The sequence below is a fragment of the Coregonus lavaretus genome, assembly GCF_964263955.1.
Source record: "Coregonus lavaretus genome assembly, chromosome: 24".
Taxonomy (NCBI): Eukaryota; Metazoa; Chordata; class Actinopteri; order Salmoniformes; family Salmonidae; genus Coregonus; species Coregonus lavaretus.
In genome coordinates, this window is record NC_140011.1 from 43259122 (window position 1) to 43278316 (window position 19195).

General features: G+C 41.3%; 1 protein-coding gene and 1 long non-coding RNA gene across 3 annotated transcripts; both read left to right on the plus strand.

Annotated features, from left to right (window-relative positions):
- Positions 1-3540: 3540 nt before the first annotated feature.
- On the plus strand, positions 3541-4682 carry LOC311099323. Its single transcript, XR_014609718.1, has 4 exons — positions 3541-3665; positions 3749-4153; positions 4391-4456; positions 4589-4682. It is a non-coding gene; the product is annotated as an uncharacterized lncRNA (long non-coding RNA).
- Positions 4683-5323: 641 nt separating this feature from the next.
- LOC311099779 (GTPase IMAP family member 8-like) lies at positions 5324-16196 on the plus strand. Of its 2 annotated transcripts, none has more exons than XM_084140525.1 (5): positions 5324-5375; positions 6247-6858; positions 10708-11289; positions 12368-12949; positions 14027-16196. In XM_084140525.1, exons 2-5 carry the CDS (start codon positions 6300-6302, stop codon positions 14956-14958), a joined length of 2655 nt encoding a protein of 884 aa, XP_083996651.1. In that variant the 5' UTR covers positions 5324-5375; positions 6247-6299; the 3' UTR covers positions 14959-16196. The 2 variants fall into 2 exon arrangements, with proteins under 2 accessions (XP_083996651.1, XP_083996650.1); XM_084140524.1 differs by having other exon boundaries at positions 5325-5612.
- The last annotated feature ends 2999 nt before the right edge of the window (positions 16197-19195 follow it).

Here is a 19195-nt window from a genome sequence, read left to right on the forward strand (position 1 = left end):
AGGACGAGCAATGTCGGAGTGGCATAGACTAAAATACAGTAGAATAGAATACAGTATATACATATGAGATGAGTAAAGCAAAAAAAAAAAAATCACCAGTGTATTTATATAGGGCAACAGCCTCTAAGGTGCAGGGTTACGTAACTGGGTGGAAGCCACCTAGTGATGGCTATTTAACAGTCTGATGGCCTTGAGGTAGAAGCTGTTTTTCAGTCTCTCGGTCCCAGCTTTGATGCACCTGTACTGACCTCGCCTTCTGGATGATAGCGGGGTGAACAGGCTCAGGTGGTTGTTGTCCTTGATTATCTTTTTGGCCTTCCTGTGACATCGGGTGCTGTAGGTGTCCTGGAGGGCAGGTAGTTTGCCCCCGGTGATGTGTTGGGCAGACCGCACCACCGTCTGGAGAGCCCTGCGGTTGCAGGCGGTGCAGTTGCCGTACCAGGCGGTGATACAGCCTGACAGGATGCTCTCGATTGTGCATCTGTAAAAGTTTGTGAGAGCTTTAAGTGCCAAGACAAATTTCTTCAGCGTCCTGAGGTTGAAGAGACTTTAGACAACAATATAACAAAGTGACAATAACATTACAAGACAACAGACAAGAATGTAAATGCAATAAAAAAATGAATTTAAAAAAAAAAGAGATATTGGGTCATATGGTCACCTGCCGTAGGCTACATATTATACATTAAGTGTGAAACATTACGTGAGGATTATACAGAGAAGCAATCAATGTGATGTGAGGGGAGATTCTCCATATAATCAAAAGGTTGCCTAATTCTGTAAAATGTCTCTTATTCCTCAAGCAGTAAGTCATTTTCTCCAGTGGGATACCCCCCTGCCAGTTGCAATATGGCTATCTGATTTCCATTTCAAGGCAATACATTTCTTAGCAATCGCTAGCAATATTTCTGTTGGCTTTATATTGTGGCTTTGCCTAAGATTGGAATTAGTAAAGTTACCCAGTAGACAGACCTCTGGGTCTAAAGAGAATGCAGCCCCATGAATTGAGGATTTGGTATCGCATACCCCCTGCCAGAAATGGTGTAGTTTTGAACACTGCCAAGTGGAATGGAGGAATGTTCCTTCATCTGAGCCACATCTAAAAATTAAAGCATTAGACCTATCACTAAAAGCTTCAGTCATACAAAAGTTATACTTAAATCCGAACTGGTTCTCAAGCAAATTAGTAAGATTGTCTCACCCAATGTTCAAGAAAGGCCTTTTTCCCTTTATTCAGATTACAACCTCTCACTTTCAGTTATTTGAAAAGGAAATAATCTCCCAAATGTCACTATTTCTAAAACAAGCCATAGAAAGTTGGTTGCAATTTCAATTTAATCCTCCAGAAACGACAGAACAAATAATGCAACAAATATTGTGGTTAAATTCAAATATACTAATTGACAAAAAACCTTTATTTTTTGACAGAATGTTTAAAAAAGGTATAATCTTCGTAAATGATATAATCGGTAGGACTGGTGGAGTTATGACGCACATGCAGCTAACAAAAACACATGGAAATGTCTGCTCTACCCAAAATTACAACCAAATAATTGCAGCCTTACCGCAAAAATGGAAGAGGAAAGTGGAAGGGGGAGAAAGTAAGGAACTTGTCTGTCGGCCTTGCATTAAAGAACATAATTGGTTAAGGAAAACTGTGATAAATAAAAAAATATATCAGTTTCACTTAAGGACCAAAAGATTGACAGCCGTCCCATATAGATTGCAAAATAGTTGGGAAGAGATCTTTGATGTACCGATCCCATGGCATAGTGTTTATGAACTGACACGCAAAACGACACCGGATTCAAAAATTAGAATCTTTCAATTTAAATTATTATATAAAATTCTTGCTACCAATAGAATGTTATTTATATGCGGGATACAATCTTCCCAGCTCTGCAGATTTTGCTGTGAAGAGACGGAATCATTGGATCATTTGTTTTGGTTCTGTCCATTTGTAGCTTGTTTTTGGACACAGGTCCAGGAATGGCTAAAGGATTGCAATATTTACCTGGAACTAACCTTGCAGATAGCATTACTGGGTGATCTGAAAAGTCATAGTCAATCAATCAATAATATAATAATACTTTTAGCAAAACTGTTTATTTTTAATTCACAATCTGTAGAAGCAATGAGAATAGAAAGGTTCAGAACTTTTGTAAAACATCACAGTACGGTTGAAATATATATGGCAAATAGAAATCCTATATGGATGGTGTTAAGAGATAGATGGGAGGTATTGAATAGAGTTGAAGGATGGGACTAATAACAAATAACAAATAATAACAAAGATAGCTAATAATGTAAAGCATACTGTGTCCATAATAAGTATATAGGTTGTATGTTGGGAGCTTTTGGGAAAGAGCACAGTTAGAAAGATATGGCATATAGAAGCAAACCGGATGGACATCATGAAAATGATCGGAGAGGTTGAGAGTAGAAGAAGTTCAGGAGCAAAAAAAATAAAAATAAAATATATATATATATATATATATATATTAGAATTATTGTAAAAGTAACTCTGTCCATAAGGTGTAGATAGTGAGTATGGACCGGAAGTAGAGGCCTGGGCGTTGTTGTTCACTAATTTATTCCAAGTAGGGAAAGGATGGTGGGGTTGAAAAGTAATAAAGGGGAGTATATATATAAAAAAAAAAAAAACATGGGGGATTGGAAGTGATGCAGACAATTACATTGATAGAAGATACAATCTATCTGCAATATTAAGCTGATCCATTCCCCCCCCCCCCAAAAAAAAAAGTAGAGCTAATATTCCCTCAGCATCGACCTCTAGCGGCTGGAGGACTAAATTACCTTGAGCTCAACACTTAAAATGACTGGAAAATAATGGTACGTTTTGCGACGAAATACACCCTTCTAGCTAGCTGACCACCGATTTTCATTCCAATTTAGTTAAGTTAAGTTAGGTTATGAGTTTTCAAAAAAAGTTTTTTTTTTTTTTTAAATGTATTATATATACACATTTTGTGGGACATGCTGTATATTGTAAAATGTATTGCACGACAGACAACACATAATTTAATATCCAACATTTATCCTCTGAAATATAGCTAACGGATTTGCTAATGTTGCTCAATGTTGATAGAACTGCTTAGTAACCAAAAAGGAAAGAAATTGTAAGCATTAGATAATACATATCACGAAAACAGGTGAATGTTGTCAAGCTTTACCGTATCAAAATTGGAGTCGTCTGAAGGGGGCGTTCTGCGCAATCTACAAAAAAATATTTTGAACTTTGAACCATGAACTTTTTCACACCTATCACTGTTGACTATGTTTCATTTTACAACAGCTACATGAAGGCAGTATTTAGTCAAATGTTACAATGTATGCATCAATATTAAACTAATTGGGACACTAATTTTCATTACAGATAACATCAAACAAAAAACGTGGGTACACTTTCAGTTATTGTGAAACCTTTCATCACCTTCCAATGCCTTAGCTCTGAAATGTAAATGTTTATACATATTCAGATTGAGTTATCTTTCTAAAATGTGTATAGCATGCCAAGTTATTTAGCTACATGTATTTACCACTGCAGCATGGAGAAAGTCAAGAGGAAGCAGTGGAGTGAGGTGGACATGTTCCATGCCATGGAGGACTGCGGGGCAGGGATGGCTATCCGCCAGGCTGCCAAGGTTAGGCATCTTTAGTTTTTAGGATATTACCACATGTATGTGAATTTTATCTGTTAATAAGTTTTATTTTCTTATCTACCAAGGTGCATGGTGTACCTCGGCAGACACTGGTGGACAGGCTGTGCGGCCCGGGTGACCCATGGTTGTCGCAGTGAACCACCCACATTGCTTTCACCAGAGGATGAAAATTCTCTGGTGCAGTACTGTATCTACTGCACCAGCCATGGGTTCCCCTTCACCAGACAGAGGCTGATGAAATCTGCAGGTATTTGGTGTTCTATGTGTTTATGTATGTAGAATGCTGGACTGACTGTTCTCAATGTGTGTGATGTATGTGTATGGTGATGACAGAATAAAATCCTCCAAGCCATCGTCAGCGGTTTCGTCCACCACCACCACAATGCCCTCCGTCTCCCCTGGTCACACCACCATAGCAGCCTCGTCTGGTGTCCCTGCACCCTGCAATTCGAATACAGCCACCTCCACAGGTAAACACATGTTCAAGTATGAAAAAAAAATACTGTTTGTTATGCGTTTCATAAAACTGCAATGTTAAAAAAAAAAAAAAATCTCTCTTTACATATCTACCGTCCATAGCACCAGCCCTCAAGGCGTGTCCACGTCCAAAACGTCTGCAGCTTCCTCCAGAGGTATTGCTGTAGAACAGTTGAAAAGGGTTTTCATGAAACATGCTCTGTCTAACACTACATTTTCTCAAACTGCAGCACAGAAAAGGAAGAGAAAAGCTCCACCGGTCACGTCTGTCACGCCACCCATGGCACCGCTCTCAGGTACTTCATAATCTGGTTGTTTTTCTCTCTCTCAGTTGTATCAATTACTATTGTTGCTGTAGTACTTCTACATTTGCAAACCATGTTAATCAATTTGATGTTTTTTTATTTATTTTAAATTTTTTATAAAAGAAGACACCACCTGCTGTGCTCGCTGCGGGGAGCGTGATCCGCCTGCAAGCTCCTCTCAGGAGTGTAGATCCGAGGTGCCATGGGTGTGCTGTGACTTCTGCCAGCACTGGTTCCACTGCAGGTATGATCAAGAGGTAGCGATGGAGCTGGATTTTTATTGGGATTTCTGTGACAATATAAGGATGGCGGTCGAGATTTAGTTGTTTGTTTTGTTTGTTTTCATATGCAATTATTTATTTGTAAAAATAATTACATGTCTAAAATAATATATATATATTTATTCAACCAATGTTGTGTATTTCTTCCTTTACTTTCCAAGTTCATCTTTTCAACACAAACTCCCACAGTGTTTTCATTGTTTATGTCAATGCACATGTACATGTTAGTCATTTAACAGACGCTCTTATCCAGAGCGACTTACAGTTAGTGAGTGCATACATGATATATTTTTAATTTTTATACTGGCCCCCCGTGGGAATCGAACCCACAACCCTGGCGTTGCAAACGCCATGCTCTACCAACTGAGCTACACGTTTTATTTGATTTAAATTATTCATACTAATTTACATTTTAGTATTAAACTGTTATCTACTTTCTCAAAACATAAGATTAATCTGTAAAACAAATGATGATACATTATTTGGTTAAAACACTGAAAAAGATGTTGGTGAAGAACCATCTCTAAGAGTCCACAGGAGGGCGCACTGGGCTACGCAAGTCATTATTTTAACCGGAAGACTAGCCAAGGAGTCAGCTAACGTTATGTAGGAAACACTTCGGAGACGAGGTTGGTGTCTCTTTTTTGAACAAAATTAAACGGATATATCTTGTAATTGAACAAAATAATAAGGTGCCCAATAACTGGGGACCGTATGCCGATAATACCGCTTATCAAAAAGCTGATTATAGTAGTATTTCCACTGAAATGTCAAACATGCTAATTGCTAACCCGTTAGCTAAAAGTTTTCTACCACCAATAATCACAACACGTTGATGGACTGATCACAGGATGACACTGTTGAAGGTAATATGTGAATTATACACTTGAAGATAATACGGGGTTTCACACTAACTGCGTCATGGAAGACATTGTCAATATGATTGTGTTATGTCTGATTGAATACGAATATGTAGCCTAAATATTTCCCTACCAATAATACATTTAAATGGAATCATTTTACATGATAGTTTTATGATGAAACTCGATGAAACATAGGCCTATTGGTGAACCAAAGCAGGAAAGCTGTCAGTTTAAATCAACTTTTAACCTAAATGTAATGACATGGCTCAGGGTTTTGTTGATTTCACTATGATTTTACGTTAGTTGAGAACTTATTCAATTTTATATCCAAACTAGACGTTGAACTGATGTCTGTGGGTGGTTGTAGCCTACCATCTGCAAACCGTTGTGAACAAACAAAAAACAATCAATGCTGTTAACTATGCATGTTCCAGGCAGTTTATAGTTCTGCTAGACTACTTATTTTTTTTAAATTCTGAAATCACTTTTTTGTTGTTGCATAAATGATCAATTACAGCTTGCACATAATGGCCATGTGATGGCTATTCATCTCATGGTTTGTTACTTGTGTTTCTGTCTGCATTTTTCATTTTAGAGAAGAATGTAATTATTTAATTCAATTTTAATTTGTATTTAGGTTCCTGCCTTACAAATCACACCACTCTGCCATAACAAGATAGTTCCTTGCAGATGTGGCAACTATCCAAACCATGGCAGGTGGTGTTACTTGGTAAAACAGGAGCAGGGAAGAGTGCCACAGGAAACACCATCCTGGGGCGCAAAGATTTTGTCTCAAAGAAGAGTTCCAAATCAGTGACGGCTGATCTTGAGAAACAAAATGTCACCATTGAAGGAATAGATCTTGTCGTGTATGACACTCCAGGATTCTGTGACCCTGATCGATCCGAAGAGCAAATTCAGGAGAAATTCCAGAATGTCCTCAAGTTAACCTCATCTGGTCCCCGTGTGTTTCTCCTGGTGGTGAAGACAGACAGATTAACAGAAGAAGAGAAGAGGGTCATCAGTAAAGTAGAAGATCTTCTAGGAGAGAGTCTTTTGAAGCAAACCTGGATCCTGTTCACCAGAGGAGATGTGTTAGAAGACCAGACTATAGAAGAATTCATTGCTGACTCAGATGACCTCACAGAAGTGCTGAGAAAATACGGTGGAAGATACCATGTGTTCAACAACAAGAGTGGTGATCCTGAGCAGGTCAAATCACTACTGGAAAAGACATCTACCTGTCTCAGTAAGTATAACTAACTGTTTATATAAAGGATTAGCAGGAAATGTAATGTAGGCTAATTGTAAATGTTTCCATGATTGAAATACAGTGTTTTGAAGCATATAATACTGATGATTGTAAACTAGATATTCTAGATTAGAGCTAAGTAGGTCATGTCATTGATAACAGAAACACAATCTTTTTCCCTCCTGTAGCAGAGTTGATTATAGGTAGCCTTGTCTGAGAATTGTAAGACCAGTTATTTGGTTTTGCATGACAATGACTGAGACAATACTTGAGGAAGATTTATTAAAATGTGTATTAATCAGATGTTTTGTGTTTAAAAGTAGTAATATTTAAATGCATGACACTACACATTTAGTAATGACAGGATGCATTTGAAACATAACACGCAGTGAAACCTTAGTGTGACTTAATAAAATAATGTTCAATAGGCTTGGAAAAAGGGGTGCTCGTTAAGTTTAACAGTTATACCAAGTTGAACTCAGAATTGACCAAAGTTAGCTTGCTAACTCCTCAATCCCGCTAGGTAGCATACCCCTCTGGTCTTATGGTTAAAGCTATACAGTCTGGGATAACAACAATGTTCCCCCCACCACTTAATGTGGTATTCAGCTGGGATGGGGCTGGATACATTTAACCTCAGTGCTTTAGATGCAATGACTGACAGTCCATGACATCCAAGAGATAGTTTTATATGTTGAAGTTATAGACTTGTTTGTTTACATTCTTGTATTTTGCTAAAATTGGAGTAATGAAATCTGACATTTTGTGTAATAATGAGCTTATGAGGCACTTATAAGTGATATTATTCAAGAATCAATGCAGATCAAGAATTGAAATGACTTTTGAACAGCTTTCCAAATCCCAGATTGAAGCTTTAGTAAATTTGCTTGGCGTACGAGAGCTCCCCGGTTGGTACAAATCACACCTGAACTCCACAATCACCGTAAAGATTTAAACATCAGACATAAATCATTATTATTCTGTGCATACAATAACGATTAGTTACCAGAGTGTAACTCCAGTTCTATGAGTGGAGCGGAGCCCCATAGGGGAGCTCTGCTCCTAATGGTTTACCCTCTGCCCTAAGGCAGCAGCAGTCTGAGACAAAATTATGCACACACCTACAGCCAATAGGAGTACAGGTGTCCCTATAAGAGGGGACGCTTCCCCTCAATCAGCCTCCCAAGATATTTTTCTTCAGCGAGACTAGAGAGGGTCGGCAGGGCCTTAAGTCCTATGGGGCTCCGCTCCACTCATAGAACTGGAGTTACACTCCGGTAACTAATCGTTCTATATCGTGGAGCTCCGCCCCATAGGGGAGCTCTGCTCCTAATGGTTTAAGGCGGAGCGTAGCGCTCCAAAATGTACTCCCTGCCGAGCCTAACACTTCCCATCAAAACGAGAAAGTCAGGCCCAGCAATGGCTGTAACCGAGTCCCGCAGTACTGCAACTAAAAACCCCTACGGGCGTCACAATATACCGCGTCATCGGTTAAAGACCCGCCCCACCTAGTTCAATGGCAATGCCAATGACTAGTGGGCAGATCACCAGAATAGAAGCCATACTAATCTGTACTAGCAGATAGATGTGCCTCAATATCCTGTGAAAACACTACCGACCACTAATGGAATGACATCAAATGTCACTCTACATTATGAACGCGGTAGACCGCCTCACTCACTCAATGGAATCCCAGAGATTAGTGGGCAGGAACAAAACATGAGTCATACTAACTGAACGAGCAGATAGATGACCTCATATTCTGTTAATCCACGCATGCCTCTACTGTACTGAGCTTGTCAGTCAGGATTCATGCCACAAAATATGTTTTCTCATCCAAAGCGGACCTGATGGAAACCCTGTCCATAGTCCTGCTTTTTCCTCTCTTCCTAGCTCAAGATCTCCCTTCATCTATGCTGAGTACAGACCGAGCCAAAGAGTTAGAAAACACATCTGTTAAAAACACGTCTTCCTAACCAAAGCGGACCTGATGGAAACCTGTGTCCACAGTCCTGCTTCTCCTCTCCTTCTTGCTCAAGATCTCCCTTCAGCCACGCTGAGTACAGATCGAGACAGAGAATTGGAAGACATATCTAAGAGATAGAAACGGATAAATGGAGACGGCGTCGACCAGGATGCTGCTCTACAGATATCCTCTACTCCCGTTCCTCTAAAAAGGGCAGTAGAAGCCGCTACTCCACGAGTGGAGTGAGCTCTGATACCCTGAGGCAATTGCCGCCCTGCTACCTCATAAGCTGTCTCAATGCCTTCGCAAAGCCAGTGAGACAGCCTCTGTTTTGAAGGTGGTCTACCTAGTGCAGCCGCACCGTGACACACAAACAACTGAGGCGATGACCTAATCGCTGCTGTGCGCTCGACGTAACACGCCAAAGCGCGTACCGGGCACAGGCGATGGAGCTTTTCCTCACTCCTCTCTCTATGAGGAGGAGGAGAAAAAGCCCACAGCTCCACGGTCTGTGATCTATATGAGCTCTTAATAACCTTCGGCACAAATGCCGGGTTAGGACGTAACACTGCTCTGCTCAGGTCACCATTGATGGCCAAGCAGTCAGGTCTCGTCGAAAGAGCACACAAATCACTGACCCGCTTAGCTGTAGTCAAAGCGAGCAACAGTGCTGTCTTGATAGACAGCATCTTGAGGGGTATTTGATTCAATGGCTCGAACGGCGACTTACCTAGCACTTCGAGAAGAGGGCCAAGGGCTCGAACCCGGTACGAGATACGCCGCCATTGGCGCTCTCTAACCTGGGGATCCCCTGACCCTGGAACCTTCCTTCCACTCTCGTGAATGGGAGATACGCTTTTACTGGCGAACGCGCCGCTAAAGGTGCCTCCCACGAGCCTCCAACGTACCTAGCCAAAGAAGGCATGGCAGGAGCCACTGGCTCTGCCGCCTTCCTCGGCCTGGAATAAGGACCGCCCTCCATCATATCAACCTCCGGTGCGGAGGGAAGAGGGGGCAGGCTTATTGCCAGCTGTTGAGCAGCTCTCTCAATGAGACCCGGAAAATCCGCTCTCAGAGAGGCTGCAGCGAAAGAGAGAGCTTCTGATCTCTCAGAGCTCGTATCCCCTTCGCTATAGGGACTACAAGCCCTCTCGCTCTCCAGAGGAAAGGGGGGCTTGAAAGTATGAGGGACGGGGTCCGACTGTTCCATTGGAATGCCGGACTCCTCCTCAAAATCCCCATCCTCCCCCGAGTCTGCGCCGTCGGACGACGCCTCTGAAGCAGAGGCTAGTATCGACAACACATCCTCAAGGGGGATGTCCTCCCTAAAAAACGCCCAACGCTGCTTCCTCTCCTTTAAAGAAAGGAGGGCGCAGGAGGCGCAATTCGGGGGACTGCAGACGCCCTCCTTGGCATGCTGGGATCCCAAACACACGAAACATAAGTCGTGGTGGTCACCGGCCGCCATGGAGGTGCATCTGCACTGAGCTCTGAAAAGAGCTTTTGGGGGGGGAAAATCACCCGGTGTGCTCATTTAGACGACGTTGATGACTGGAATATCAACGGCGTTTTCGTCCTGAGTCTTCGTGCTTCGTCTCTTTTTGGCTCTTCAGTCTAGTCATCCAGTCGCTGAAGAAAAAGGGAGGCTAATTGAGGGGAAGCGTCCCCTCTTATAGGGACACCTGTACTCCTATTGGCTGTAGGTGTGTGCATAATTTTGTCTCAGGCTGCTGCTGCCTTAGGGCAGAGGGTAAACCATTAGGAGCAGAGCTCCCCTATGGGGCGGAGCTACACGATATAGAACTGCCTGTATATGGGATGAGATGGTATTCATTTTACTGTATCTGTTAATCAAATGTGATGTGTTTTTCTATACACAGATTCAACAGTTTCAAGGAGCTCCCCCATCAGGAATCTCCCAGAGAGAAGGATTGTTCTGCTTGGAAAAAGCGGTGTTGGGAAGAGTGCAACAGGAAACACCATCCTGGGGCGCAAAGATTTTGTCTCAAAGAGGAGTTCCAAATCAGTGACGGCTGATATTGAGAAACAAAATGTCACCATTGAAGGAATAGATCTTGTCGTGTATGACACTCCAGGATTCTGTGACCACGATCGATCCGAAGAGCAAATTCAGGAGAAATTCCAGAATGTCCTCAAGTTAACCTCATCTGGTCCCCGTGTGTTTCTCCTGGTGGTGAAGACAGACAGATTAACAGAAGAGGAGAAGAGGGTCATCAGTAAAGTAGAAGATCTTCTAGGAGAGAGTCTTTTGAAGCAAACCTGGATCCTGTTCACCAGAGGAGATGAGTTAGAAGACCAGACTATAGAAGAATTCATTGCTGACTCAGATGACCTCACAGAAGTGCTGAGAAAATACGGTGGAAGATACCATGTGTTCAACAACAAGAGTGGTGATCCTGAGCAGGTCAAATCACTACTGGAAAAGACATCTACCTGTCTCAGTAAGTATAACTAACTGTTTATATAAAGGATTAGCAGGAAATGTAATGTAGGCTAATTGTAAATGTTTCCATGATTGAAATACAGTGTTTTGAAGCGTATAATACTGATGATAGTAAACTAGATATTCTAGATGAGAGCTAAGTAGGTCATGTCATTGATAACATAAACACAATCTTTTCATTTCCCTCCTGTAGCAGAGTTGATTATAGGTAGCCTTGTCTGAGAATTGTAAGACCAGTTATTTGGTTTTGCATGACAATGACTGAGACAATACTTGAGGAAGATTTATTAAAATATGTATTAATCAGATGTTTTGTGTTAAAAGTAGTAATATTTAAATGCATGACAGTACACATTTAGTAATGACAGGATGCATTTGAAACATAACACGCAGTGAAACCTTAGTGTGACTTAATAAAATAATGTTCAATAGGCTTGGAAAAAGGGGTGCTCGTTAAGTTTAACAGTTATACCAAGTTGAACTCAGAATTGACCAAAGTTAGCTTGCCAACTCCTCAATCCCGCTAGGTAGCATACCCCTCTGGTCTTATGGTTAAAGCTATACAGTCTGGGATAACAACAATGTTCCCCCCACCACTTAATGTGGTATTCAGCTGGGATGGGGCTGGATACATTTAACCTCAGTGCTTTAGATGCAATGACTGACAGTCCATGACATCCAAGAGATAGTTTTATATGTTGAAGTTATAGACTTGTTTGTTTACATTCTTGTATTTTGCTAAAATTGGAGTCATGAAATCTGACATTTTGTGTAATAATGAGCTTATGAGGCACTTATAAGTGATATTATTCAAGAATCAATGCAGATCAAGAATTGAAATGACTTCTGAACAGCTTTCCAAATCCCAGATTGAAGCTTTAGTAAATTGGCTTGGCGTACGAGAGCTCCCCGGTTGGTACAAATCACACCTGAACTCCACAATCAGCGTAAAGATTTAAACATCAGACATAAATCATTATTATTCTGTGCATACAATAACTGCCTGTATATGGGATGAGATGGTATTCATTTTACTGTATCTGTTAATCAAATGTGATGTGTTTTTCTATACACAGATTCAACAGTTTCAAGGAGCTCCTCCATCAGGAATCTCCCAGAGAGAAGGATTGTTCTGCTTGGAAAAAGCGGTGTTGGGAAGAGTGCAACAGGAAACACCATCCTGGGGCGCAAAGATTTTGTCTCAAAGAGGAGTTCCAAATCAGTGACGGCTGATATTGAGAAACAAAATGTCACCATTGAAGGAATAGATCTTGTCGTGTATGACACTCCAGGATTCTGTGACCACGATCAATCCGAAGAGCAAATTCAGGAGAAATTCCAGAATGTCCTCAAGTTAACCTCATCTGGTCCCCGTGTGTTTCTCCTGGTGGTGAAGACAGACAGATTAACAGAAGAAGAGAAGAGGGTCATCAGTAAAGTAGAAGATCTTCTAGGAGAGAGTCTTTTGAAGCAAACCTGGATCCTGTTCACCAGAGGAGATGAGTTAGAAGACCAGACTATAGAAGAATTCATTGCTGACTCAGATGACCTCACAGAAGTGCTGAGAAAATACGGTAGAAGATACCATGTGTTCAACAACAGGGGTGGTGATCCTGAGCAGGTCAAATCACTACTGGAAAAGACATCTACCTGTCTCAGTAAGTATAACTAACTGTTTATATAAAGGATTAGCAGGAAATGTAATGTAGGCTAATTGTAAATGTTTCCATGATTGAAATACAGTGTTTTGAAGCGTATAATACTGATGATAGTAAACTAGATATTCTAGATGAGAGCTAAGTAGGTCATGTCATTGATAACATAAACACAATCTTTTCATTTCCCTCCTGTAGCAGAGTTGATTATAGGTAGCCTTGTCTGAGAATTGTAAGACCAGTTATTTGGTTTTGCATGACAATGACTGAGACAATACTTGAGGAAGATTTATTAAAATATGTATTAATCAGATGTTTTGTGTTAAAAGTAGTAATATTTAAATGCATGACAGTACACATTTAGTAATGACAGGATGCATTTGAAACATAACACGCAGTGAAACCTTAGTGTGACTTAATAAAATAATGTTCAATAGGCGTGGAAAAAGGGGTGCTCGTTAAGTTTAACAGTTATACCAAGTTGAACTCAGAATTGACCAAAGTCAGCTTGCTAACTCCTCTCTCCCGCTAGGTAGCATACCCCTCTGGTCTTATGGTTAAAGCTATACAGTCTGGGATAACAACAATGTTCCCCCACCACTTAATGTGGTATTCAGCTGGGATGGGGCTGGATACATTTAACCTCAGTGCTTTAGATGCAATGACTGACAGTCCATGACATCCAAGAGATAGTTTTATATGTTGAAGTTATAGACTTGTTTATTTACATTATTGTTGTTTGCTAAAATTGGAGTCATGAAATCTGACATTTTGTGTAATAATGAGCTTATGAGGCATTTATAAGTGATATTATTCAAGAATCAATGCATATCAAGAATGGACATGACTATGGATCAGCTTTCCAAATCCCAGATTGAAGCTTTAGTATATTGGCTTGGCGTACGAGAGCTCCCCGGTTGGTACAAATCACACCTGAACTCCACAATCAGCGTAAAGATTTAAACATCAGACATAAATCATTATTATTCTGTGCATACAATAACTGCCTGTATATGGGATGAGATGGTATTCATTTTACTGTATCTGTTAATCAAATGTGATGTGTTTTTCTATACACAGATTCAACAGTTTCAAGGAGCTCCTCCATCAGGAATCTCCCAGAGAGAAGGATTGTTCTGCTTGGAAAAAGCGGTGTTGGGAAGAGTGCAACAGGAAACACCATCCTTGGTGGGAAAAGTTTCCATTCTGAACAGAAATTGTCCTCAGTAACACGTAAAACAGAAATGAAGCAGGCAGCAGTAGATGGGAGGGATATCAGGGTGGTTGACACTCCAGGACTGTTTGACACAACGCTTACTGCGGAAGAACTGGCAATGGAGATTGGTAGTAGCATCTATGAGTCTAGTCCAGGGCCTCATGCCTTCCTCATAGTTTTAAGAGTGAATGACTGGTTCACAGAGCAGGAGAAACAAGCTATTTACATTCTAGAGAGTGTGTTTGGATCAGGAATGGCAAAGCACGCCATCATCCTCTTCACCCATGGAGATGCGTTAGAGGGTAGTGGTGTAGAGAAGCTGATTAGTGGGAACAAGGACTTCAGTAGAGTGGTAGAGCAGTGTGGGGGGAGGTACCATGTCCTCAACAATAAAGGTAGAGGGAACAGATCTCAAGTCACAGAACTGATGGAGAAGATAGACAGAATGGTGGAGGAGAATGGAGGAACCTGCTTCACCAATGAGATGTTTGAGGAGGCAGCCAGGGCTAAGAAAGAGGAGGAGGAGTGGAGACAGAGGGAGGAGGAGAAGAGGATCCAGAAGGAGAAGGAGTGGCTCCAGAGGGAGGAGGAGAAGAGGATCCAGAAGGAGAAGGAGTGGCTCCAGAGGGAGAGGGAGAGGATCCAGAAGGAGACAAGGGAGAGGGTCAATATGGAGTGGAAGGAGAGGAGGGAGAGGTTCGAGAGGGAGAGGGTCGAGAAGGAGAGGAGGGAGAGGGTCGAGAAGGAGAGGATCGAGAAGGAGAGGAGGGAGAGGGAGAGCTGTGAAATCATGTAATCTGTGAAATCATGTAATCAGCCTTTTTAATAGTTATTGAGTCTGCGTTCATCACAAATGTTTCCATTGAATACATAACCTGAAGAAGGTTATGGCTACTCTGACTGTATGTAATGGACCATGCTCCTTTAAGTCAAAGCGCAGTTGAATGTATCAGAATGAAATGTAGCCTTTTTTAACGGTCTTGTCATGTGGCCACTTAAACAAGGCTGATAAGTACAGGTTACAAGGGTAGCACAGTTATAATGTGTGTCCTGAAGTGTGTCGTATGTTAACAGTTAAAATAATGTGCATCACTAAAAGGTTTTGTCAAATGCATGGAGGTATGTGAAATAGAATGGACTTTGTGAATGTTTCATGTAACAACATTATCATTTAGCTTGATGCCTGGCCTTGCATTAGACACAGGGAGGGACATACAATGACAGATGCATCACAACTACTACATTCAAAAGTGGATAGGACTGACTTTTCAAAAGTCTAAATGCGGATCTTCTAAAAAGAGGTGCTTTTGTTGTATAACTGTGAAATGGGTGAGTTTGACCTATGTATGCTGCGTTTACACAGCCAGCACAATTCTGATCTTTTTTTCACTCATTGTTTTTTTGACCAATCAGATCAGCTCTGAAAATAATCTGATGTGAAAATATATCAAAAGACCAATTAGTGGAAAGAACATCAGAATTTGTTTGCCTGTGTAAACGCAGCATAGTGGTTCATTGGATGAAAATGTTTCATACACACTAGAGGTCTTCACGGGTCCACCCGAATACCAGGCCGAGACCCGAGTGGGTCGGGGTCCAAAATTCTAACTTGGTATCGGGTCTGTGTAACTACAGCCGATAGACCTGAGTGGACCCGAATGGACACAACCACGGCTCTGCATAGCCTATAGCTTATTTATTTTAAGCTAATAAGGTGAATTTATTGACTTATAGAAGGCCTAGCCAACATATAAAGACATATTCATTAACCAGAAGAGCAACCTGGCTGATAAACGTTACTTTTTTTTGTCATTGGGTCAATTTCGGGTCCTGGTCCGGGTATGATTGACCTCGGGTCCAGGTCTAACTTTTAGGGTTAAGACGACCTCTAAATAATACACACTCATTGGAGACATTAACATTTCCATCCACAGTTTTTATGCAAGTAAAGTCATACAGTATAATAGAAATCATGACAGTTGTGATGGAAACAGGAAGTTTCGATACAATTTTATAAATCATTTGTTCATTCGACATGGTGGGATCTTTTTGTATCTGTGATATGATAACCATCATATCGAAGTAAACTTGGGAGTCACGTGATATGTTGTGAGGTCCTCCCACTACGACTCAGGAAACTAAGCAGTTTATTAGGTTACAAGAAGAAGAAGAAGAAGGTCTGTAGGTTACAGTTTAAATAAATAACGATCAGAGCCGTAACCAGGGTTTGAGGTCCGTAAGTTTTATGAAAGTGACTCATACTGCATCTCTATACAATTGGAACAGCAAAAATAAGAAAAAATTACCCAGTGCATTATCACCTTAGCTGCTGAAGGTTCATTCACCTCAGGAAACACAGCCTATTAACTATACAATTGTAATGTTATACCCCTGAAACGGGAAATATGAGTAAGGCCAGATGTTTTCTGTGACAGTATTTCAAGCATTATCCTAACTTGTTGCAACCATCAAGAAAATATTCAAACATTGCCCAGGCAGAAAGTTTACATACAAACACATTCACAGAAACAGGTTCCCCTCTGCTAGTAGTTCTGCCTCCCAAGCCATGTAAAACCCGATTGGGTACATGGTACAAAGCTGTCGCATGTCATTTGTATTTGTATTTATTATGGATCCCCTGGAAGCAGCTACTCTTACTGGGATCCAGCAAAATGAACACAGTTATAATTTTTTTGAAAGATTACAGTACATTCACAACAGATTTCACAAAATATTAAGACCGCAGTATCATTCCAAGTACTTGTGCTTTTTTACGAACGCTTTGTGGAGGCGGAAAAGCGTATCTCTCCAAATACTGTGGTCTTAGCAAAGTTGTTGGTAAACTCTAGAAGTTTGCAGAAACAACTTTCTCTGATCGCTAAACATGCAAGGAGCCTAATAGACCTCACCCAATATGTTGTGACGTTACAGCCTTAATCTAAAATTGATTAAATAAATACAAGTCCTCAGCAATCTAAACACAATACCCCATAATGACAAAGCGAAAACAGGTTTTTAGACATTTTAGCAAATGTATTATAAATAAAAAACAGAAATACCTTATTTACATAAGTATTCAGACCCTTTGCTATGAGACTCGAAATTGAGCTCAGGTGCATCCTGTTTCCATTGATCATCCTTGAGATGTTTCTACACTTGATTGGGGTTCACCTGTGGTAAATTCAATTGATTGGACATGATTTGGAAAGGCACACACCTGTCTATATAAGGTCCCACAGTTGACAGTGCATGTCAGAGCAAAAACCAAGCCATGAGGTCGAAGGAATTATCTGTATAGCTCCGGGACAGGATTGTGTCGAGGCACAGATCTGGGGAAGGGTACCAAAACATTCCTGCAGCATTGAAGGTCCCCAAGAACACAGTGGCCTCCATCATTCTTAAATGGAAGAAGTTTGGAACCACCAAGACTCTTCCTAGAGCTGGCCGCCCGGCAAAACTGAGCAGTCAGGGGAGAAGGGCCTTGGTCAGGGAGGTGACCAAGAACCCGATGGTCACTCTGACAGAGCTCTAGAGTTCCTCTGTGGAGATGGGAGAACCTTCCAGAAGGGCAACCATCTCTGCACCACTCCACCAATCAGGCCTTTAAGGTAGAGTGGCCAGACGGAAGCCACTCCTCAGTAAAAGGCACATGACAGCCAGCATAGAGTTTGCCAAAAGGCACCTAAAGACTCTCAGACCACGAGTAACAAGATTCTCTGGTCTGATTAAACAAGATTCAACTCTTTGGCCTGAATGCCAAGCGTCACGTCTGGAGGAAACCTGGCAGCATCCCTACGGTGAAGCATGGTGGTGGCAGGATCATGCTGTGAGGATGTTTTACTGGGGTGAAGGTTCACCTTCCAACAGGACAACGACCCTAAGCACACAGCCTAGACAACACAGGAGTGGCTACGGGACAAGTCTCTGAATGTCCTTGAGTGGCCCAGCCAGAGCCCAGACTTGAACCCGATCGAACATCTCTGGAGAGACCTGAAAATAGCTGTGCAGTGACCCTCTCCATCCAACCTGACAGAGCTTGAGAGGATCTGCAGAGAAGAATGGGAGAAACTCCCCAAATACAGGTGTGCCAAGCTGGTAGTGTCATACCCAAGAAGACTTGAGGCTGTAATCGCTGCCAAAGGTGCTTCAACAAAGTACTGAGTAAAGGGTCTGAATACTTATGTAAATGTGAAATGAGCAAACATTTCTAAAGACCTGTTTCTTCTTTGTCATTATGGGGTATTGTGGGTAGATTGATGAGGGGTAAAAAATACAATTTAATCAATTTTAGAATAAGGCTGTAAAGTAACAAAATGTGGAAAGAGTCAAGGGGTCTGAATACTTGAAGACCAGTATGTAGGCCAGGGGTATTCAACTCTTACCCTACGAGGTCCGTAACCTGTTGGTTTTCTGTTCTACCTGATAATTAATTGCACCCACCTGGTGTCCCAGGTAGGGTTGCAAAATTCCGGGACTTTTCAATAAATTCCCATTTTTTTCCCCGAAATACCGGTTGGAGGATTCCAGGAATAAGGAGGAAGTCCAGAATTCTCTAACCAGGATTTCTGGAAAACCAGGGAATTTTATGAAGGTTGCCGGAATTTTGTAACCCTAGTCCCAGGTCTAAATCAGTACCCAATGAAAATGGAACTGGCTCCGAGGCCTAGAGTTGAGTCTAGAGTTGAGTTTGAGGGATGTAGGGGCTCTACAGTGAGGGAAAAAAGTATTTGATCCCCTGCAGATAATGTGTACGTTTGCCCAATGACAAAGACATGATCAGTTTATAATTTTAATGGTAGGTTTATTTGAACAGTGAGAGACAGAATAACAACAAAAAAATCCAGAAAAACGCATGTCAAAAATTTTATAAATTGATTTGCATTTTAATGAGGGAAATAAGTATTTGACCCCTCTGCAAAACATGACTTAGTACTTGGTGGCAAAAATCTTGTTGGCAATCACAGAGGTCAGATGTTTCTTGTAGTTGGCCACCAGGTTTGCACACATCTCAGGAGGGGTTTTGTCCCACTCCT

Coding starts and splice junctions, on each gene's coding strand:
- LOC311099779 (XM_084140525.1), top strand. CDS start 6,300: ATGTGGCAACTATCCAAACCATGGCAGGTGGTGTTACTTGGTAAAACA. Junction 11,290..12,367: donor AAAGACATCTACCTGTCTCA/GTAAGTATAACT, acceptor TTCTATACACAG/ATTCAACAGTTTCAAGGAGC. Junction 12,950..14,026: donor AAAGACATCTACCTGTCTCA/GTAAGTATAACT, acceptor TTCTATACACAG/ATTCAACAGTTTCAAGGAGC.